Source organism: Heterocephalus glaber, unplaced genomic scaffold, assembly GCF_053883595.1.
Source record: "Heterocephalus glaber isolate CG9 unplaced genomic scaffold, H.glaber_assembly_v1.0 deba00000122, whole genome shotgun sequence".
Lineage (NCBI taxonomy): Eukaryota > Metazoa > Chordata > Mammalia > Rodentia > Bathyergidae > Heterocephalus > Heterocephalus glaber.
The window spans coordinates 7,053,878-7,077,453 of NW_028258138.1; the positions used below are offsets into that span (position 1 = coordinate 7,053,878).

At 45.7% G+C, this 23,576-nt stretch overlaps 1 protein-coding gene across 2 annotated transcripts in view; it reads right to left on the bottom strand.

The window, feature by feature from the left end:
- Brwd1 (bromodomain and WD repeat domain containing 1) overlaps positions 1–16,710 on the bottom strand; it is a 148,536-nt gene extending 131,826 nt beyond the window's left edge. For both annotated transcript variants that reach the window (XM_021256241.2, XM_004842365.4), the window contains exons 1-4: positions 16,577–16,710; positions 16,403–16,461; positions 16,299–16,328; positions 16,155–16,214 (exon numbers count right to left, since the gene is read on the bottom strand). In XM_021256241.2, the coding sequence (XP_021111900.2) occupies positions 16,155–16,214; positions 16,299–16,328; positions 16,403–16,461; positions 16,577–16,625 (198 nt within the window). In that variant the 5' untranslated portion in view covers positions 16,626–16,710. The remainder of the gene's footprint in view (positions 1–16,154; positions 16,215–16,298; positions 16,329–16,402; positions 16,462–16,576) is intronic.
- Positions 16,711–23,576: the final 6,866 nt, after the last annotated feature.

Here is a 23,576-nt window from a genome sequence, read left to right on the forward strand (position 1 = left end):
AAACAAGTGGGATTCATCCCAGAGATGCAGGGACGGTTCAACATATGCAGATCAATAAACGTAATACACCATATTAACAGAGCCAAGTATAAAAACCATATGATCACCTTAATAGATGCAGAAAAAGCATTTGACAAAGTCCAACACCCATTCATAATGAAAACCCTACAGAAAATTGGAATAGATGATCTTTATCGTAATTTGATAAAAGCCATCTATGACAAACCAACACCCAACATCATACTAAATGGACAAAAACTGAAAGCTTTCACTTTAAAATCAGTAACAAGGCAAGGATGCTGTTATGGCTTGTATCTAGATGTCTCCCCAAAGCCTCATGCTTTTGCACAGGTGGCTAAATCTAGAGTGTGTGAATGATTCATGGCGACACTGGGATTAAGGGTGTACTACTCAACTAAGTAGTGTGAATAAGATAAAAGGGCAGAGTGATGCTGAGAAGACCCCTTATTGCTTTTGCTGTCTTCCACTGCTATGGACTGTTGCCCCTCTGCCACCCTGCCTTGGAGCCAGCTGATTTAACTTTGAGTGTTGGGTATTTCATCTCAGGAACAAGAGAAAAGTAACTACGACAGAAATCTGGTACCAGAGAAGTGGGGTCGTTGCTGTGACATTACTTGCCCATGTGGTTCAAGAGGCTTTGGAACTACCTTGTGGGAAGAGGAAGTGTTAGGAAAGATTCAGAAATGCCAGCTGAAAAAGTATACTTGAAGGGCTGGGGAATTAGCTCAGTGGTGCCTGCCTGGCAAGCACAAGGTCTGAGTTCAATTCCTGGTACAGAAAGAAAAACAAAAACAGTAGAGCTGGAACACCTTAGACTGTTCTGTATGGGAGATTCTGGACAGAGCTCAGAAGACCAGAAAGCTATTAAAGACCAGGCTCAAGGGGTTTCTGTTGGGAAGGAGGACTGCACTGGCTTTTGAGATTCCAAACAATGTGTGTTATGCCTTGGCAGAAAGATTGTCTGCATTTTGCTCCTGTCCAGAAACTTTGCCTGAGACTGAGATTAAGAGTTGTGGAGTAATTAATCTCACAAGAGAAATTTCAAGGCAGGCTAATGTTGAGGCTGTGGCACGGCTGCTATTGGGGACTTTTAGCCAGATCTATGTTGGGAATGAAGGCCAAAAAGCTCAGCAGAATGATTTAACATGTTTTGAGTTTGGCTAATAAGGAACTTTCAGTAAAGTCGCAGCCTGCAAAGGTAGAAAAGAGGAGATCTTGATTGCTGAAAAGCAACAGAATAGAAAAGATGGCCTGAGGGCATCACAAGAAGCAGCAGGACTCCAGCCTTTGTAGCCTCAAAATGTGCTGGCCTAGAGAATGTGTTCCTCAGAATCAGGTTCTGAGTGCTCAGCGATTCAGGCACTCGATCCCCCACAGCCAAGAGAGAAGGAAATCTGGGTATTGCTCCTGCTGGCAGCAGACCTTGGCATCATCTATGTGGCACTGGTTTTCAGCGCATACAGAATGCAAGCGTTGAGCCGGGGGATTTAGCTCAGTGGTTCTGCTGCCTGCCTTGCAAGCGGGAAGTCCCGAGTTCGATCCCTGGTACCAAAAAAAAAAGAATGCAAGCGTTGTGGGGTCAGGAAGGCTTCCACCCAGATTTCAGAAGAAGGCCTGGAAGGCCAGGCAGTGTGCCAAGGGGGCCATGTATGAAGCTGTGAGGGCCAAGCCAAAGGTGCAGTGGAGACCCCACAAGTTTGGAGAAGCCAGGAACATGGATCGTCTGAGGAAAGCTGCAAGGAGGGAGCAGAACCCGCCCAAGAGAGAAGCTGTGGGTGCTACAACCATCTGCAGTGCTGTAGGGGTGGAGCCACCCAAGCCCCTTGGAGTTCACAACTTGCCACAGATTGCTGGGGATGCTGGAAGGGGAACTGAGCTTTAATGTTTGCCCTGCTGGATTGTGGACTTGTTTTGGTCCCATTCCTTTGTATCCCTGTTTGTAACTTTTGGAGTGGAAATGTCTATCTTCTGCCACTGAATGTTGGAAGTGTTTAACTTTCTTTTCATTGGTACAGGGGCTTGCAGCTACGAGTTTGCCTTTCATCTCAGGGGAGGCTTTGGACTTGGACTTTTCAGCAGTTCTGAAACTGTCAGGACTTTGGCAACTCTTGGAGATGGACTAAATGCTTTTTTGCATAAAAGTATGTGCATGAGTCTTTGGGAAGCCAGGAGCCGAATGTTAGGGCTTGTTTTGATGTCCCCGCAAAGCCTCATGCTTTTTCAGAGGTGCCTGAATCTACAGTATGTGATTTATTCATGTGATGCTGGGCCTGAGGGCACTAGGATTAAGGGTGTGACTGCTACCCACCCTAAGTAGTCTGAATGAGTTAAAAAGGGCAGAAAGACACTGAAGACCCCTCGCTGCTTTTGCTGTCTTCCACTGCTATGAACTGTTGCCCCTCTGCCACCCTGCCTTGGAGCCAGCTGATTATGGACTAAAACCTCTACAAACTCTAAGCCAAATAAACCTTCCCCCCTTTCATTCTGGATGTTGGGTATTTTTGTCTCAACAACGAGAGAAAAGTAACACAGATGTCCACTATCACCACTCTTATTCAATATAGTTCTGGAAACATTAGCCAGAGCCATTAGACAGGAGAAAGAAAAGAAGGATGGGAAAGGAAGAAGGTAAATTATGATTATTTGTGGATGACATGATGCTCTACATAGAAGACCCCAAACACTTCACCAACAGACTACTAGTTTTAATAAGCAAATTCAGTAGCATGGCTGGATACAAAGTCAACACTGAAAAACGAACAGCCTTCCTGTACAGGAATAACAAACTCACTGAGAGAGAAATTAGGGAAACAACACCTTTCAATAGCATTTTAAAAAATGAAATACCTAGGAATCAATCTAATGAAGGAAATAAAAGATCCCTACACTAAAAACTACACTAGCCTGAAAAAGGAGATCAAAGAGGCTATCACAGGGCCAGGGATTTAGCTCAGTGGTTCCGCCAACTGCCTCACAAGCTCAAGGACCCAAGTTTGATTCCCCATACCAAAAAAAAAGAGGATATTAGAAAAATGGAAGCACTAGGTATGGTGGCACACGCCTGTTATCCCAGCACTCAGGAGGCTAGAGCATGAGTGATCTCTTCAGTTCGAGCCCAGCCTGAGCTACATACTGAGACCCTGTCTCAAAAATCCAAAACAAAGGAAAGATAACCCTTGTTCTTGGGTAGAAAAGAACCAATATAGCAAAAATGGCCATACTTCCAAAATCAAAAAAAAAAAAAAAGGAGCAGGGCAGGGTAGATTTAGCTCAGTGGTTCTATCACCTGCCTTGCAAGCGCAAGGTCCTAAGTTCGATCCCTGGTACAAAAAAAAAACAGATTCAATGCAACACCAATCAAAATTCCAACAGCATATCTCACAGAATTAGAGAAAATTCATTTGGAGCCAGAAGAGACGCAGAATAGCAAAAGCAATTCTGAGCAACAAAGGCAAGGCAGGGGACACCACAATCCTGACTTAAAATTATACTACAAAGCTACTGTGATAAAAACAGCATGGTACTGGCAAAAAACAGACCCAAGGATCAATGGAACAGGTTAGAAAATGCAGAAACAACTCCAGACACACTCAGCCACCTCATTTTTGACAAAGGAGCCAAACATCTTCACTAGAAAAAAGCCTCTTTAATAAATGGTGCTGGAAAAATTGGCTTTCCACATGCCAAAGATTAAAACTAGACCTCTATGTTTCACCAGGCACTAAACTAAAATCCAAATGAGTCAAAGACCTAAAATTGAAACAGAAAACACTAAATCTGACCCCCAAATTTAAAGACCCAATCCAAAAATGGGCATCAGAAATGAACAGACATTTCTCAGATGGAGAAGTACAAACAGCAAATAAACATATGAAAAAAATGCTCAGTATCACTGGTCATTGAAGCAATGCAAATTAAAAAAAGGCTGGGCTTCCATCTCACTCCAAAAAGAATGGCTGTTAACAAGAAATCAACCAGTAACAAATGCTGATGGGGTTGTGGGGAAAAAGGAACCCTTCTCCACTGTCGGTGGGAGTGTAGACTGGTATAACCACTGTGGAAATCAGTGTGGAGATTCCTCAAAGAACTAAAAGTAAAGGTTCCATTTGACCCAGCTATTCTCCTCCTTGGTATCGTCCTGAAAGAATTAAAAGCATTATACCACAGTGATATATCCACACCCATGTTTATAGCAGCAGTTTGTAATGCTAAACCTTGGAAACAGCCCAATTCCCCATCAACTGATGGATAAAAATGGTAGGCTTTTTTTTTTTTTGGTACCGGGGATTGAACTCGGGTCCTTGTGCTTGCACAGCAGGCGATGAAACCACCGAGCTAAATCCCGGGTCCCAAGTTTTGGTTTTTTATACAATGGAGTACTACTCAGCCATAAAAAAGGATACACTTGAGACATTTCTAGCTAAATGGATGCACCTTGAGACAATACTCTTAAGTGAAATAAATCGGACATAAATGTTTAAAGACCTCATCGTTTCTCTGGTATGAGAAACAAAGTGTAAATAATGACCAAGATGTATAACAGATATTGGGAAATGGGAAGAAAATGTTCAAATGAGAAGAGGAACAAGGGAGGGGGGACAAGAAAAAAAAAGAGAATAGAAGGAAAAAATGGAAACAAAGCTTTTGTAAATGAGGAGGGGAAGAGGGGTTGGAGGGGAGGGAAAGGAGAAGAAAGAAAAGCAAGATATATCACGTATAAGTACAAATTCCCTATGATGAATGTTATCATTATGTATATCTAAAATGTACTAATAAAATAAAAATAGAAAAGTTTCTAAGCAATTAATTTCACACTGAAATTTCCTTCACTAACTCCATTATTAATACTAAAAGCCTCACCCAAAAATCTAAAGCTGACACTGCATAATTCATCCTGTACTGCTATAGTTACAGAAATTTAACGTAAGACTGTGGCAATCAAAATGCAACTTCCTCATCTCTACATAAATCAAGAGACAGTAAGCTCTGTATGATCCTAACTTCTACCTCTGTATGATCCTAATAAATTCCTTGCATTATGGAGCTTAAAAAAAGGAGAAATTCCCTTAAAAAAGAAAAAGGAGAAATGCAGCTTCCACTTATCTCATAGGTATCAGTACTAAAAAGCGTTTTAATTGTCCTGCAAATGAAGCATACATCTTTCAGGAAGATTATAATACATCAAAGATCAAGCAAGACATCATTGAACAACCATTTAATTCCAGCACTCCGGGAGCCCAATGCAGGAGGGCCACAAGTTTGAGACCAGGTCATGCAATTTAGCAAGACGTTGTCTCAAAATATAAAGTGAAGGGGCCAGGGATGTAGTTCAGTGTAAAGGCCCTCATCGCCCAGTACCACAAAAAAATTAACAAAAATATACTATACTAAGCATTAAACCTTAATTCTTTTAATAAATACTGACAGCCTACTAGTGTCATGCACAAATAGTAGACAATTCTACAGGTAAACATAAGACATTTGTGTCCCACACAATTTTAAGTTAAAAGTAACCATTCACAGGCTGGGGATATGCCTCAGGTAAGAATAAGGAAAAACATGACAAACTTTAAACAACCTTAACAGCCTTAACCTGTGGGCTGGCACGACTGCGCAGATGGAATCCTGAGGAGGGTAGAGGCTTGTTACCATGCATCAGACTCGAGGTTCCATCCCCAGCACACAGTTAAAACAAAAAAACAAACAAAAAAAAAAAAACGTAAAAATGCTGGTGCCTGTCTGTAACCCAGGCTACTGAAGAGGCTGAGGCAGAAGGATCCTAAGTCCAGGCCAATCTGAGCAACTTAGTGAGATTCAGCCTCAAAAAACAATTTATTGGCTGGGGATTTAGCTGAGTGGCACCACACCTGCCGGGCAAGTGCAAGGTCCTGAGTTTGGTCCCCAGTACCAAAAGAAACAATTTATCCATACATGGTGGTGTATGCCTATAATCCCAGCATTCAGGAGGCTAAGGCAGGTTGTCATGGAGAATTCAAGGTCAGCCTGGCCTACACAGTGAATTTGAGGCCATGCTGGCCTACATAGCGGGACCCGGTCTCAAAAAACAAAATTTAACTGTTAAAAAAAATCTTGGGGGGCTGGGGATTTAGCTCAGTGGTTTTGCCGCCTGCTGCGCAAGCGCAAGGACCCAAGTTCGATCCCCGGTACCAAAAAAGAAAAAAAAAAATCTTGGGCCGGGTATTTAGCTCAGTGGTTCCACCACCTGCCCCAAAAGCGCAAGGTCCCGAGTTCAATCCCCGGTACCAAAAAAGAAAAAAAAAGGGGGCTAGTTATGAAGTAGCATAGCACTTGACTAGCATGGACTCATGCTAGGATGGAAGGCACTGGACTCAATCTCCTATACCACTACAAAAATAAAACAAAACAAAAGAATACAGGGAAGAAAAGTCCTAAGTGAGTCTACATTCACCCCAATTCTCTCCCACAGGGCCAAGAACCCCAGCAGGGCAGCTCAGGGAGAAACCCCCATTCCAAGGGCACTGCTAGGGCCTCACACAGGCTGGTGAGAGGGAACAGGGCAGGAGGCAAAGGCACCCGGGGGCAGAACTGCAGCACAAACCCAAAGGCTAGTGGCTGGATATAAACAGAGCAAGATCTGCAAAGGCTTTAGCACATGTGCTGCCCAAGCGAGGCTTTAAAAGGACAACTTCACTACAAAGCACAGACTTACCAGGGATTTCACCGGAGCCAAATCCCAAACTCTGCTTGGAGGGAAACTCTTGAAATTATCTTCAGAACGTGTCAAGTCAGTGATGAACTGAATCCAACCAAGCCACAGACCTTAGCAATGAATTAGATTGGTTCAACCCACACTAACAGCCATTCCCAGGTGTCAGTGCATCACCAGGGCCTCTGCTCCTCTGACAAAGTGCCAGCTACGTCCACACGCAGTGTATGTGACCTCTGGCTCAACAGAAGCAGGGCTAGACATGGCCAAGGTGCTGGAACATCCCCAGTCACTGTACCTTCACACTATTTCTTCTGGCCTCCTCTGTCCTTTCTACTTGAGACTAATTACACGTGAGAGATCTGGTTACATCCCAGTTACAAAACATTTACAGAACTCTTCCTGCGTAGCTGGGACTACAAGTGTACCATGCCTTTGGGGGCGGGAGGTACTGGATATTAAACCCAGAGTCTTGACACATCCCAGCCCTCTTGTGTATTTTTTATACAGAGATAGGGACTTGCTAAGTCACTAAGCTGCCCAGGCTGAGCTCAAATTTGTGATCCTCCTGCCTCAGCCTCCCAAGAGTGCTTCACAGATGTGCACCACCGTGCTCAGCTCCTTAGCGCCTTTTGATCTTTTGATGTCTTAAGGTGCCATACTGGAGAGACCAACATGGGGAGGAACTGAAGGAACTGAATATCTCAACCCCACAGACCTCCAGAAACAAATACTACCAAACACTCTGACCATGGAGCCTGATCTTTCCCCAGTGGTCTTTCCCCTGCCTTGGGCCAACAGTCTGTCTGCAATCCTGAGAGAGAAGGTCCACCAAGCTGTGTCTGGACCCTTGAGGAGATAATCATAATCTGTGCTTTAAACCACTAAATACTGGAATAATTCATTATGCGGCACAAATAATGACTATAGCACATCACACTAAAGCACAATAATACAATATTTTTGGTGGTCGGGGATCAAATCTAGGGCCTTGCACATGCCAGGCAAGCACTCAACCACTGAGTTCTATCCCCAGTCCCAAAATGAAAACCGCATAAAGCAACCAGATGAAAAAAAATCTCATCTTCAAAGGAGTAGTAGTAACACTGCTACATATGAATCTCCAAAATCAAGGAAACTATAAGACTGTTGGACATCTTTAATTAATCTGAATGAGATACACACATATTGTATATACCCACAAATGTTACATACACATTATATCATTACAACCATTATACACGCACACCAAAATACACCACAATCCCATCACTAGCAGAAGTTTGCCTGTTTTGCAGTACTGAAAACTAAACTCAGGAAATCCAGGGTGCTCTGGCACTGAGCCACACCCCCACCTGATTGTGTTTTTCTTTTTAATTTTGAGACAGGGACTCATTAAGTTGCCCACGCTGCCTCCAAACTTAAGACCCTCCTGCTTCCGCATCCTCAGTAGCTGGGAATACAGTCAAGCACCAACACATCTGGCTAAAAAAAAAGTATCATTTTATAAAAAAGCCAAGTAAATGTTTTCAAACCAAAATTTTATTTAAAACTGGTCATTTTTATCAATAAATCTTCATTAAAAGGAATATTAAAACAAGTTCTGGAAACTAAAGAAAATTTATCAGCAATAAAACCTACAGAACTTCAAGAATTCAAAATACCAGAAAAGGTATATAGGTAAGCAAAGGCACATTAACTTTACAACAGCACCAATAATATCCTGACAAATTTATCATACAGACAAAAGTAAAAGGTGATTAACAGCACAAAAGGCAAAAAAGTGACAACTAAAAGTTTTGACTTCATTTATCTGGGAAGTAGGAAAGAACTAAGGCATACTGCAATCTCCGGGAAAACCACTAAAAGAATAAAAGGAGGGCCAGGGATGTAGCTCAGTGGTTCCGGCGCCTGCCTCACAAGCGCAAGCGCCAAGGTCCCAAGTTCGATCCCCGGTACCAAAAAAAAAAAGAATAAAAGGATATATAACTAAAAAAAAATACAAAAGAATAAAAATATTATTTGACTAAACCAAAAGAAAGTGAGAGAAAAGAAATAAACAGTAGGCAGGTATGGCCGCACATACCAGCAATCCCAGATACTCTGGAGGCTGAGGCAGGAAGATCAAGAGTTCAAGGCCAACTGACAACTTGCCAAGACTGTCTCAAATTTTAATTTCTTTTTTTTTTTTGGTACCGGGGATCGAACTCTGGTCCTTGCACTTGCAGAGCTGGTGGTATAACCACTGAGCTAAATCCTCAGCCTGACTGTCTCAAATTTTAAAAAGGTCTGGGGGGAAAAAGGTCTGGGGTAGAGCTTGGTAGAGCGCTTCTGACACGAGGCCTTGGGTTCAATTCCTAGCACCACAAAAAATAAGTAAATAATAAATAGTTCACAACATGCCCAAAAAAAGTATAAATCCAGTGATTTGATCACTGAATATTGTATTTGTGTCGAAATACCACACTGTACCCCACTGAATATGTATAGTTATGTCCATTTAAAAAAGGAATGAGATAATTAATAGACAAATGCAATTAAGTACATTAAATATAACTGACCTAAGGGGCCAGGAATTTAGCTCAGTGGCACCACGCCTACTTCAAAAGTCCAAGGACCTGAGTTTGATCCCCGGTAACATACATACATCTATAAATAAATAAATAAATCTGACCTAAACATACCTGAGAAATGCATAGTAAAACTACATGCTTTTTATTTTCCTGGTTTGGGGGGGGGGGGGTACCGGGGATCAAACTCGGGACCTTGTGCTTGCAAGGCAGGCGGCAGAACCACTGAGCTAAATCCATACATGCTGTTTATGAGAAACATTAAATACGAGAACATGGCAAGAACGAAAGTGAAAGGGCAAAAAAATATGTGTATTACTATGCCATGGCTAAGCACAAGGGGCTGAGGCACAAGGATCCCAAGTTCTGGCCAGCCTGGTCAAATCAGTGAGAAGATGAGAACCCCTCTCAAAAATAGTAAGAGAAGAGCTGGAGATGTAGCTCTGGGTAAAGATACTAGGTTCAATCCAGTTCCTCAAAAAAAAAAAAAAAAGTGGTATGATAATGTGAGGCAAAGCAGACCTCAAGGCAAGCAGAGGCATTTCCTAATTTTAAAAACAAGAGTCCACTAAATTTGTTATGTGCCTAATAACAAAATTCAAAATAACAAGAAAAAATGACACAAGTCCACAATCCATAGTTGGAAATTTTAACAAATCTTTCTCAGAAATCGGGAAAACAAATTGCAAAAATCCACAAAGATACAGGTGACCTGAAAGGAAAGAGAAGTCAAGGGACTCTTATCCCTTAGATACAGGTGACTGTGGAGATGAGAGAGACTGCAGCAAGTAACTCCAGCGCTGTCCACACAGCACAGGCAGACCAGGGGACTCCCAGACAGCAGCACCACTGCACCACTCATTCGGGACCAGCCCCCCCATAATGGAGGACCCTACAAAGGAAAAGCCAACCAAGTATCTCTCACTCTTCTATCAGCCACGTTACTACTACCACTGGTTAGTACTGCAGGTACACTGTGAAGCCTTTTTCTTCATGTTCACAGTAACTTGTTGATACAGTTATCACTATTTCTGTCACACAGGTCAAGAAACTGGTGCCAAGACTAAGTAATCTGCTGCCTGGGAGACTGAGGCAGGAGGATTACTGCTAGACTTCCACTTCTCATCACACTGCCATGATTAGTCTTCTGCAGATTATCAGTGAAATGATTCCGAATGACAGATCTCTACAATCAACTACAAAAGGAACACAGACTTCACAGATGAAAGAAATTAACCACACTCAGGATAAAAGGGTCTTTAGAATCCCACAATGAAAGTAAAACAGTAACAGCATGAGTTATAGTACTGGTGAGGAAGAGAAACATAAAAAAACTTTTATTTTAAATAGGTAATAGCATGGGAGCACACACCTATAATCCCAGCATTCAGGAGGTTGAGGCAGGATTGCCAAGAGTTGTAGGCCAGCCTGGACTACACAGTGAGTTCCCCCAGCCTGAACTACACAGTGAGACCTTGTTCCAAAATAACAAAAAATGAAATAAAATAAAAATAAATAAGAGGCTTTACCACAAAAAATATTCAATCTGAGCCTCAAGTAGAAGAGTATCTGGCAGCACCCAGACCCAAGTCTTGGCCGATTACCACCTATCACTAGCACCTGACTCCCAGCCCTACAGTATTCGAGACGGGGACAATGTTCCAGCTTTGACTACGATGTTCACTCATAACACAAGAAAGCTGGCAAATAAGCAAAAGTGAAGTAAAAAAAAAAAGCACAGACACACACACACACAAATCATGTCTATTCTGATATAGTGACAAGTTTTGTAATCCTCAAATGATTTTTATGTTTAACATAGTAAAAAATTTACAATAAATTTGAAATATTATATTTACAGGAGTTAAATCCTCAGAAAAAAACACACTTAGATTTGTCTTAAGTTTACTTCAATTTGGTTTAGTATCTATGTGTAAGATTAAGTGTGTAAGAGGAATTATACATTTTAAGATCTTAGTTACAAATTTAAAAAGCGACACCTGCTTCTCTACTGTACTTTTGTAAAATAAAATTTCTAATTGAAGGTTTAAGAGAAATGACAACTCTAATAAGCTAAACACTGACTTCAACACAAGTAACTCATCTTTGTTTTGTTTTCACACACACACACACACACACACACACGCTCACATGGAAAATTAAAACCATTCAAAGAAGAACAATGCAAGGGGTAAAAAACTACAATAATATTCAAATACAGTAGAATTCAACCAAAACAAAACTGAAAAGCACTTAAACATTTTTCCATATAACTTCAAAAAGCATCTCAAGCACCAACAAGACACCAGGGGATGTGATTTTGTTTTGTATTTTTTGAGACGGGGTTTCACAATGTAGTTCAGGCTGAACTTGAATATATAGCTTAGGCTGGCCTCAAATTTGCATAGATCCTCCTGCCTCGGCCTCCCAAGTGCTGGGATTACAGATGTACAGCACCACATCCAGCACAAGTAACTTTTCTAAATCTATTCCTCACACAAAAGTCCAACTCAATTACTCAAAAAAATCTTAATGACAATGAATCCTCCAATGATACACTACAATGTAAAGATGATCTGCTTCTTTTTGTTTTCTTTGTTGGCTGTTTTCTTTTTTTAGCTAAGTAAGAGACTGGCCTATAAGAACAAATCATGTAGCTCAAAGCTCTAAATCTCTTATTACGCACTAAAAAATATATATATATGGGGGAAAAGAACCTCAATCCCCACCTCCCTGGGGTGAGGGGGGCTCCTTCCCTTTTTCTAATAACCTCCTCCTTTACAAACCTACTCTTTACAAATCCTCATATGCCTGGCAGAATAGTTCTATTCCTTCCTCTCTCTTCACTTGTTACATATCATGAATGTTTCAACAAACACCATGCATTAATGCAGGGTTAGGTATTAAGAGGTTCCTACTTTCAATTCTCCTAGAAGCCTAAGTACCAAATATAGGTTGCTCCCAAATACAGGTTGGAGAAAGAGTATGGTCATAAACCTAAGATAAACTGTGGTTCTGTACACAATTCTGCTAGAAGCGCCTGAAAAGCTTTACTGAAATACTGCTGCCCAGTCCCCCACAAAGACAGTGGCACCTAGAGCACATAAAGCTCCCTGGGGGATTCTAACCAAAAAATGAGAACCTCTGAGAAAAAGGAGCAGTTAACAATGAAAAACAATCAGACAAATCCAAAATATGACCAATGTCTCTTCAATAAATCAGTGTCAAGAAAAGAAAAAAATTAAGATAAAAAGAACCTGGTGATGGTGCATCCCAACAATTCAGGCTACTCCTAAGGCAGGAGGATCACAAATTGAAGGCCAGCCTGAGCAACTGGTCAAGACCTTGTATCAAGATAAAAAATTTTAAAAGGGATAGGGATGTAGTTCAATAATAGAGCAATAGTAGAGCAATAGTGTCAATTATGTGTGAGGCCCTAGGCTCAGTTCCTAATACTGCCATAGACAGAGAGATAGATGAAAAGATTTAATATGGCTCCAGTCTCAGAACCCTGGGACGACAAGGCTGGAAGATCACAAATTCAAGCTCAGCCTGGACAACTTAGCGAGACCCTGTTTCTAAATGTAAAAAGACATTCGGAGAACAAGAAAATCTAAATATGAACTCTGAAACATGCACTCAGTGGGTTAAGAAATGGTCTTTCCTCTCCCCCAGTTCTAGAGCCTTGGACATGCCCAGCAAAAACCCTCCTTTCTAGAACTGCAGTGTAAAGAATTAAGAAGTGGACACAATGTTTGGAATTTGCGTTAAAATATTCCAACACGAACTGGACATGGTAGCCCATTCCCTTACTTCCAGCACTGAAGAGTCTCATGCAGGAGAAAATTTTGAGTTCTAAGCCAGCCTAGGCTACATGGTGACATCTCCTCTCAAAATTTTAAAAAAGGAAGGAAGGAGGGAAGGGGGGAAGGGGGGAAGGGGGGAAGGGGGGAAGGGGGGAAGGGGGGAAGGGGGGAAGGGGGGAAGGGGGGAAGGGGGGACGGGGGGGAAGGAAGGGAGCGAGCCAGCCTAAGCCAGGCACAGTGGCACATTTCTGTAATCCCAGCTACTTGGCAGGATAAAGAAGAAAGATCACAAATTCAGGGCCAGCCTAGGCAATGTGTTGAGACCCTCTTTCAAAATTTAAAGAGCTTTGGATATAGCTCAGTGAGAAGCCCCGGATTCAATCCCCAGTACCACCACAAAACAAAGCAAAACAAAAGCATATTAACCAATGAAGTGAACAGCTACGTGGAACTTGCTTCATAACACACTAGGGGAAAGGTAACAGATGCACTATGCTTTGATTAACTGTTAAGGCTAAATAACAGGTAGCTGGTGGTTCATGTTCCAATTTTCTGTTTGAAAATTTCAGATAGTTTATAATTTAAATACCTCAAGTAAACCAGTCATGGGGGCACACACCTGTAATCTCAGCACTCTGGGAAGGCTGAGGCAGGAGGGTCACAAATTCAAGCCCAGACCAGGCGTGACAGCGCATGCCTCTAATGTCAGCACTCGGAGGCTGAGGCTGAAATCAAATACAGCAAGTGCAACAAATTACACTTGTTGTGCTTCTTTTCTTAATATATTACTGTAAAAAAGAGGCTCAGTTTGAGGTCTGGAAGCCATGTGCCCCTGAGCCATTCTGTCTAGGGCTCATCTGCAAGCATGGGCTGGCTGGAGGTAGCAGGAAGTCCAGGAAGAGACAACACCCCTCAGCTAGACAAAGGTAACATCCGTCATCCCAAACTGTCAAACCTGACAGAGAACTTCAATCACTTTCAACAGAATATTTTGGGGAGGGTGTCAAGCAATTCCAGTAGCAAAAGCCAAAACATTTATGTTCCTTTTCAAACTTATTTCACAGGTAACTTGGTAACTTTCCAGCAGTTATAACACCATAGTTGTTTCATTAATGTCTTTTTTTTTTTGGTACCAGGGATCAAACTCGGGACCTTGCGCTTTCAAAGCAGACACCAGAACCACTGAGCTAAATCCCCGGCCCCACCACAGTTGTTTCAAGTTATTTTCCTTTTTTCTTTTTCCTATGTTTTTCATTCTTTTTTTTCATTAAAAGTTAAGGTATTTTCTCCTCAGCAACACTTCCCTGCCTGGTCCATAAAACTATTTTATATTACGAACAAGAATAAAAGTACGGCCTTTAAATGTTGCCTTAATATTTTAAGGAAAAAAAAAAGTCTTGGGCTGAAGGTGCTCCATCGTACAGTGGTATTTGCCTGGAGTGCAGCTCAATGGCGGAGCGGTACAACACTCCCTATTACTGGGAGACCTCTAGGTTCTATTCCCAGGGTTGCTCCCCCCAAAGCAGCATCTCAAAATACCAGACTTAAAATGAACACGATGCACCATTTTTAGAACTCAAGCTCCTGAAAATATTGTTTACTTTTCTTTTTTTTTTTTTTGGTACCGGGATCAAACTCAGGACCTTGTGCTTGGAAGGCAGGCGGCTGCACCACTGAGCTAAATCCCCGGCCCTCATGTTTACTTTTTTAAAAACACCAAGGCACATATTAACTCTCCCTGTTACTTTTAAACTTAATGTGCTTGGCTGGGGTGTGTCTGCGGTAGAGCACCAGCAGGCCTGAAGCGGAGTTAGACTCCCTGCGGCCCACACACAGTAAAACTAAACAAATACTTAAACGCTAATACTAAATGACAGCCAGGCTTGGTGGCACAAGCCTGTAATCCCTACATTCGGGAGACTGAGGCAGGAGGATCGCTGGAGATGGAAACAGTGAGTTCAAGGCCAGCCTGAACTAATAGCGAGACCGTGCCTCAAAAAAAAAAAACGACAAATCCCGATTCGTATATTTAAAACAATGATAATATTCCACCACCTTTCACCCACTAGTCTTAGAATCGGGTAAAAGTTCGTCGAGGAACTTCTGCCTTCTCTGTTTTCCTTATACAAGACGCTGAATGTGACTGGCAGTTAAAAGAATTCCTAAGTTGTGAAAAAATACTTTCCACGAGCGCCGGGGATTTAGCTCAGTGGCACAGCGCCTGCCTGGCAATCGCGTGGTCCTGAGTTCGATCCCGGCAGCAAAAACAAAACAAAAACAACTTTCCGCGAAAATGCCTTATTTCACTAAGGACAAACGAATTGCTGCAACTGTTATAAGTGTGGATAAACTGAATTATAGGTAAGAGCAACAAACAAGCTCACAACACATAAAAGAAAATTAACCCATTTTAACACTGCTCAAGTAAAGCTAATTCGCCAACTTAAAGCCTATGTGAGTTACACGCCCAAGATCGAGAATAACTCATCAAAGCAAAGCAACTCCGTGAGGCATTCAAACACTGTACGGTCGGCAAAGCAACTCCGTGAGGCATTCAAACACTGTACGGTCGCACAGCCAAAGCCCTGGAGTGGCACATTCACGCAGCAGCAGCATTTTTAACACGCTGCTGAGCAAAATCAGAAGGGGAAAAAAAAGCTGAACAGGAGCAGCGCTCGCCACCTAGAGACCCACGACTATTCATTCCTAAGGAACAAGTGGTCGGAGGATCTGGGAGGGCTAGAAGCCAGGCGACCAATCAGAGCGCGGCTTACAAGTGCGGCCGAGGCAGACGGTGAAGAGAGCGCCCCGCCGAGTGGCTGGCGGCCGCACCTGGAGCCCCACCCCGGCCGCGGCAGCAGCGCCCCCATCTCCGCCCCGCGCCGCCCCCCGGCCGTTTCCTGCCAAAACACACCCAGACGCCACCAAAAAAACAAAACAAAACAAAAAAAACACAAGCACACACACAAAACGAAACCTCGGGGGCGGCGGGGCGGGAGGGGGTCCCGGGCACCGTGCTCGCCGAGGGGCGCGGGCAGGGGCGGCGCGCGGGGGCGCGTCCGGGCTCACCAATTCCTCGTAGCTCCTGCTGTGCTCGTTGCCCTCCCAGTCCAGCCTCTTCGGCAACAGCTGGAAAGACACGACACGCACGCGTGACCGCGGGCCGGGGGCCGGGGGCCGGGGGCCGGGGACGCGCGGGGCCGCGGGACTGACCTGGTACTGCTCCAGCTCCTGCACCAGCACCTGCGGAGAGACGCGCGCTCAGCGCTGCGGCCCGCCCGACCCCTGCCCGCCCGCCCGCCCGCGGGGACACTCACCTGGGCGGCTCTGCGGCACGGGCCGGCCGATAGATACCGGGCGATGAGGAAGTACAGCTCTGCGGAAGGGGAGAAGCGGGTCAAGGCCGACGGAGGGGATGGGGTGGGGACGAGGATGGGGATGGGGACGGGGACGCGACGGGCCCGCGGCGGGGGCGGCGCGGCCGGGCTTACCCGACTCGATGAGGGGCACCGGGCGTCGGGCGGGCGACGGCTCCGCCATGGCAGGGCGCGGGGGCGGGAGCGGGAGAGAGCGAGCGGGGCGTGCAGGCCGCGCCGAGGCCTGAGCTGGCCGGCGTCCCCTCACCTCAGGCGCGCGCCGCCGCCGCCATGCCGTGCGCGCCTCCTGCGCGCGCCGCCTCCGCGGGGGTGGGCGGAAGTAGTCCCTCTTCGGGGGACGCGAAGTAGTCCGTCCGCGGGGGCGCTGCGCGACGCTGCCCACCTGGAAAGCGGGCCACCCCGCTGTGTCCTGCGTCCCGAGGGGGACGCGGCGGGGGCGCGGGGCCCCGGACCGGAAGGCGGTGGCGGCCCAAGCCGGGAAGGGGAGGCCGCGGACGGATCTCTGCGTGCGGTGAAGCGGCCCGGCCTTTGTGCGGCGGAAGCGGCGGAAGCGGCGGAAGCGGCGGAAGCGGCTGTGGCTTTGGCCCAACTGTGGGAGGGCGGGAGGCGGGAGCGGAGGTCGTTCTGCGAACGGGCGGGGCCGGGTGGGGCTGGGCCCCGCGGGCTACGGATGGAGGGGCGGGTGACGCCCCCGCCGGGTGGCTGGAAAGGACGGCCACGGGCGGTCACCGGAGCTAGCGCCGCGGCCCCGCCGAATCCCGCTCGCCCGCCCAGAGGACCCGGACACCTCGCAGCCACGCCGTCAACGCCGAGGAGAGCGGCGCCGGGGCCGTCGGACCCCGACCCTGCAGCGCTTCGCAAGGGCCATCGATGAGGCCGAGCTGCAGTCCCGCAACCCCGCACCCTGTCCCCGCCGCAGGGAGAAAGTGCCCGGTTCCACGCACTGTCGCGACGGTGCCCGAGGCCCATGACTTGGCGAGATTCGTCAAAGGACGTGCAGGATCGGGACTGGGGGACAGGGCCTGTGCCCAGGACGAAAAAGATGTGTCACTAGGCCGTTTGGGAGACGGTAGGATTTGAGGTGGGAACGTGGAAAAGCGCCAGACAGGTTCCTCAGTGCCGTGGCAGGCTTCCGGCCTCACGGGATTCGATCGGGTAGCGCATTCCTGTTCTGAGCCCATAGCGCAGCCCTCGGGGAGAACATTCTCATTCCAGAGCAGAGGGCCAAGGCGGTGGTTCCCATGAGCCCCTAGGGCCAGACCGACTCCCTGATAAGTTCCTGGCTGCACGATTAGCCGTGTCACCTTGAGCTGGTTACGCTCTCCGGGTCTCAGTGTCTCTCACCTGTGAGCTCTTGGTTAAAGTTTGTGTCTACCTCATAGGTGTTGTGAAGACTTAATGAGTTAATAGGTATCTCTGTTATGTAGTAGGCACTGGATCCAAATTCATTTTCATTGTTAACACCAAAGAGTGAAAGTTCTGGTACACGCATAGAAACGATCCACACACGTTTGGGCTAGTGCTGTTAATTCAGCAAACACGACCAAGAGGTGGGATAAACAGATGAATAAGCCGCAGCTTTGCCATCAGAAGACTTTATTTAGTGCTGGAAGTGGGGGCTCACACATAAGATCTCAGCTATTTAGGAAGCTGAGACAGGAGGATCACAAATTAGAGGTCGGCTGGAGCAATTGAGCCAGACTCTGTCTCAAAGGGGGCGGGGTGAAGATGCAGCTCAGTGGCAGAACACTACTGAGTCCAATTCCCAGTCATCCTCCTGCAAAAAAGACCGGTGTGTTAGGGAGAAACAGGAAAAGATTGAGACAAGTGGAAGGGGGGCCAACTTGCATGAAAGGAAAATGGTAGGGAGGTTTGGGTTATTCACACTACAGTGTGTGGAGAAGGGTTTCAGGCACACAAAGGACAGACAGGGCCAAGAAGAAAATTTCCGGTTTAAAGAACCTAGATTTAGTGTGACTATTCCGCAGCCTTTGGTTGAACGGGACAAGTCACAGGTTGAAATTGGAGACGAGTGGGTTGTAAACTAGGAAGGATGGACGGGAGAGGGCTGAGAGCAAAAGGGAGGAAAAGCAGGTAGCGTAGACCGCTGAAACAGGAAAGGGGTAAAGATTCGTTAGAGCAGTCATTATAAGGTGGAGCCGAGCGTGGCAGTGCACACCTGTAATCCCAGACCCCAGAGGCTGAGGCAGGAGGGTCGCTGCAAATTCAAGGCCAGTCTGAACTGCATTTCGAGAACTGTCTCAAAATTTAATTCCGTTTAAAAATAAGTAACAATAGCTGTAGGCAGGGGGTGGAGAGGGGTGGTGGATGTAGCTCAGTGCAAAGGTCCAGGGTTTAATTCCCCTCCAGTGCAGAAAGAAAAAAATTATATGGAGATCTAAATTGTCAAAAAATTGCTTGTTAAAATAAAAAAATTTTTAAAGTTGCTTGTTGGACCAGGGATTTAGCTCAGTGGCACTGCACCTGCCTCACAATCGAAAGGTCCTGAGTTCAATCCCCAGTACAAAAAAACAAGTTGCCTGCTAGGCGGGTGTGGTGGTGCACCCCTGTGATCCCAGCACTCAGGAAGGCTGAGGCAGGAGAATTGCCATTAGTTCAAGGCCAGCCTGAGCTAGACACCCAGACTCTTGTCTGAAAACCCTAAAAGAACAGGGCCGGGGATTTAGCTCAGTGGTTCCAGCACCTGCCTCCAAAGCGCAAGGTCCCGAGTTCAATCCCCAGTACCAAAAAAAAAACCTAAAAGAACAAAGTTGCTGGCTAACCAAAGGCAAGAGAGAGTAAGCATGCATGCCTGGGATTGAACCCAGGGTATTGCTCGGACTAAGAGAATGCTCTACCACTGAGCCACATCCCCAGCCCAGGTTGGGAAACCTTAATCAGGCGGGGACAAGCTTATTCGGTCACCCATCTCCACCCCAGAGGTGCACCTTCAAGGGAACTGTGATATTTTGGGCCTTTGCAAGCAAACCGCTCCTCAGAACCACCTGTCTGAGTCATTAACAGTCTGTAATTTGTTTGTCTCCCTGCTGCGCAGCTCTAAACCGGAGCAGTGCGTGCATGACCATCCCCTCGGGCACAGCCCCAGCCAGCAGAACGTGCTCACCTGCACCCCGAGCAGTGACAAAGCAGAAGCCTAGAGATTGGGATGGGCCTGGGGGAGTGTAACCAGGTGAGAAGGTACTGCCCCAGGCTGGGCAGGGGCACTGCAAAATTCTTTCTCCTTTGCCACATTTTGCAAAGGAAAGAAATGGAACCTGAAGAGTAGCTGCACACGAAATTACACAGCACATAAGATCAGAAATGTGAAAATCCATGCAGAGTGCATGTGTGATTTTGTTTAGCACAAACAGCTCTTAGATTCAGTTATTCCCATGTTTTGGAGAGGAAGGGTTGAGACAGGGTTTTACTATGTAGTTCTGGCTGGCCTTGAACTCACTATGTGGCCCAGACTGGCTTCAAACACACAGCAGTCCTCCTGCCTCAGCCTCCTGAGGGCTGGGATTACAGTCATGAGCCACAATACAAGGCATATTATTCCCATATTAAGGATGAGAAAACGGGGGCCAGGGATTTAGCTCAGTGGTTTCGCCGCCTGCTGCGCAAGCGCAAGGACCCGAGTTCAATCCCCAGTACCAAAAAAAAAAAAAAGAAAAGGATGAGAAAACGGGCTGACAAAGTTTAAGAATTTGCCTAATAGTGGATGGAAAACCTTTTAATTAAAAAAAACAAACAAAACAAAACAGCTGGGAGTGATGGCCCACACTTGTAATCCCAGCACTCTGGGAGGCTGAGGCAGGAGGATCACATAATGACCACATAAGAGAGTGGTCCCTAGGGAAGATTAACTGGCTAGGGATGTAGCTCAGTGGTAGTTTGCCTAGTGCCCTGGGCTCAATCTCCAGGTCTGCCTCCCCCGCAAAAAAAGGATTAAAGAGTAGGTTAGTCTTGACTAAAACATGAGGTGAGGAAGTCTAAGCAGTGGAGATGCTACAAAGAACTAGCTGTATGATTCAGTCTAAGAATGGGTGGGTGCACATGCATGTGGGCTGAACTTCAGTCCATGCAGCAGGCACAATGGGAATCAGGCATCACGTGAGCCTTCAGGAGGTGGAAGACAGAGCAGTGCTTACACAAGACCGAATCAGAGCATGAAGGTGAGGTCAAGTGAGCAAAAAAAGCCTCCATTTTTGGGGCCGGGGATTTAGCTCAGTGGTTCTGCTGCCTGCCTCAAAGCACAAGGACCTGAGTTCAATTCCCAATACCAGAAAGAGAAAGCCTACATTTTTGGGACAGGGTCTCACTATGTAGTCCAGGCTGATCTTGAACTCATGGCAACCCTCCTGCATCAGCCTCCAGAGTGCTGAGATTCCAGGTGTGTGCTATCACACACCCAGCTGTTTTGTTTTTTCTTTCCTGATACTGGGGTTGGAACCCAGGGCCTTGTGCATGCTAGTCAAGTGCTCTACCACTGAGCTGCATCCCCAGCCCAAACCTGGATCACTTCAGCTGTTCAGTAAGAACCCCACTGAGGTCTCGTCCAAGGCAGACACCCATGGGAAGTGCTGGTGCGGATGTACATTAGGCAAATTCTCTAGAAACAGAAGTGTGAACATCAGCATCCTGACATTTACACCAGACTTGGAAAGAAACCACCAAAGGGGCCAGGTGGTGCTGCACACCCATGATCCCAGCACTCAGGAGGCTGAGGCAGGAGGATCGCTGGGAGTTTGAGGCCACCCTGGGCTACAAAGTGAGTTCAAGGCCAGCCTGAACTGCATAGCGAAACCCAGTCCCAAAAAGACAAAAACAGAAACCACGAAATTGTCTGACTTACTTCTGGTGCTGGCGCTGGACCCCGGAGCCCAGGCACACCCGGCCCAGGTATGGACGTGTGCTGGGCCCTGTCGTTTTAACTCCTGGGGCTGCCTTTCCACCCACTGCTGCTGTACCTCCTGGGGACCTGCCCTTCCCCATGAGTCCGACCCAGCCTTCAGGTTCCTCATCCAGGCCACCCTCTACAGACTGCATCCACATTTACATCCTCCCTCTTCAACTTGCACCTCTCCCGGTCACTGTCCCTGTCCCTATTTGTCCCCAGCTTGCAGTCACTGGCCCGTGTTTGTCTCCAGTTCTCACTGATCCTTAATTTGAAATGTTTCTCCCACCATTAGAACAAACAGCTGATTGGAGGCCAGGAATGTGGCCACTCTGTCCAGAATGTGTCTTTCGATGTTGAAGTTGTGCGACCTCTCTTGGCAAAGTGGTTTTGACTGTTTAATAGTCTCATTTTGTTTTGTTTTGTTCTTTGAGACAGAGTCTCGCTATGTAGCGCAGGGTGGCCTCGAACTTGCAGTGATCCTCCTGCCTCAGCTTCCTGAGTGCTGGGATTCCAGGCGTGCACCCCCACACGCAGCTTTATTGAATGTTCTTATACCCCGACTCTGCTAAGCCATCCACATGTATTTTTTAGTTCTCATGAGAGCCGGAATAGACAAGTTGTGAGCATTTCCAGAGAGAAAGCCTACAGAGGTCTTTGAATGGTTCTAACTCTCACACAATCTGTTACAGAAAAATGATTCTTTTCCTCCCCATTCCCACTTACTTTACTCCCTCTATCCTGCTCACTCAGTCTTACCACACTACTTTTAAATTTCCTTAAGTAGACAGGCATGGTGGTGCACGTAGTGAGTTTAGGGCCAATCTGAACTACAAAGGGAGACTTTGCCTCAAAAAACTTTTTTTTACGTTAAACAGAACTTAAAATTTTACTTGTCTGTTCAGGACCTTTGAATTTTCCAGCACCTCAACCCCAAACTCCTCCCTTTCTTTTCTTTCTTTCTTTCTTTTTTTAATACTGGGAATTGAAACCAGGACCTTTGCACTGATCTACATCTCCAGGTCTTTTTTTTTTTTTTGGTGCTGCGGATCAGAACTCAGGACCTTGTGCTTTCGAGGCAGGCACTGGAACCACTGAGCTAAATCCCCGGCCCCCCTCTTTTTTTATTGGTACATTTTAGGTATACAATATAATGACATTCATCATTGGAAATTTGCACCTTTACATAGTCTCTCTTGGTTCTTATTTTTCCCCCTTCCCCTGCCCTCCCTTCAACCCCTCCATTCCTCCCTATTTACAAAGACTTTGTTTCCATTTTTCCATTTTCTCATATTAATTCCATTCCCTTCTTTCCTTTCCCCTACCCCTCCCACTTCCCCTTTGCCCCTTTTCTTCCTAGTTCACCTTATCTATTATACCTTTTTTTCCTTATTTACACTTTCAGTTTCTCACACCAGAGAAACTATTCTGTATTTACACGAGTGTCCTATTTATTTCACTTAAGAGTATGGCCTCAATATGCATCCATTTAGCAATAAATGTCTCTTAATTTCTCATTTTTTATGGCTCAGTAATACTCCATTTTATAAAAAATACCACATGTTCTTTATCCAGTCTCCAATTGATGGGCATTTGGGCTGTTTCCAAGTTTCAGCTATTACAAACTGTGCTGCTATAAACATGGGTGCACATATATCACTGTGGTAAGATTCTTTTAATTCTTTGGGGAGGATACGCAGCAGGGGAATAGCTGGGTCAAATGGAACTTTCAGTCCTAGTTCTTTGAGGCATCTCCATACTGATTTCCACAGTGGTCTTTTTTTTTTTTTTTTTTTTTTTTCTGATACAGGGTCTCACTAAATTCCCCGAACTAGGCCCAGCTGGGCTCGAACCTGCAGCACTTCTTCTGCCTCAGCCTCCTAAGTGCTGGGGATAGCAGGCATGCACCATTACACCCGGCTTTTTTTTGAGAATTGAGAACATTTATTTTTTTGCATGGAGATTTAACTACTATACAACACACACACAAAACCCACAAAGCAACGATGTGTAATACGTAATACTGTTAGTCTTTGCCGTCTTCTCACGCACAGCTAGCACGAGACGCAAGGACTAAACAGTAAAGTGTATAACCTCATGCTTAAAACCTAAAGCATGCATCAAATCGGATTTATGTACTGTGATCGACTCTATTAGGAGGCAATACATACTTCCTGCTAATGGTTCATATGTTAAATTATCCTGGAGTACTCCGAA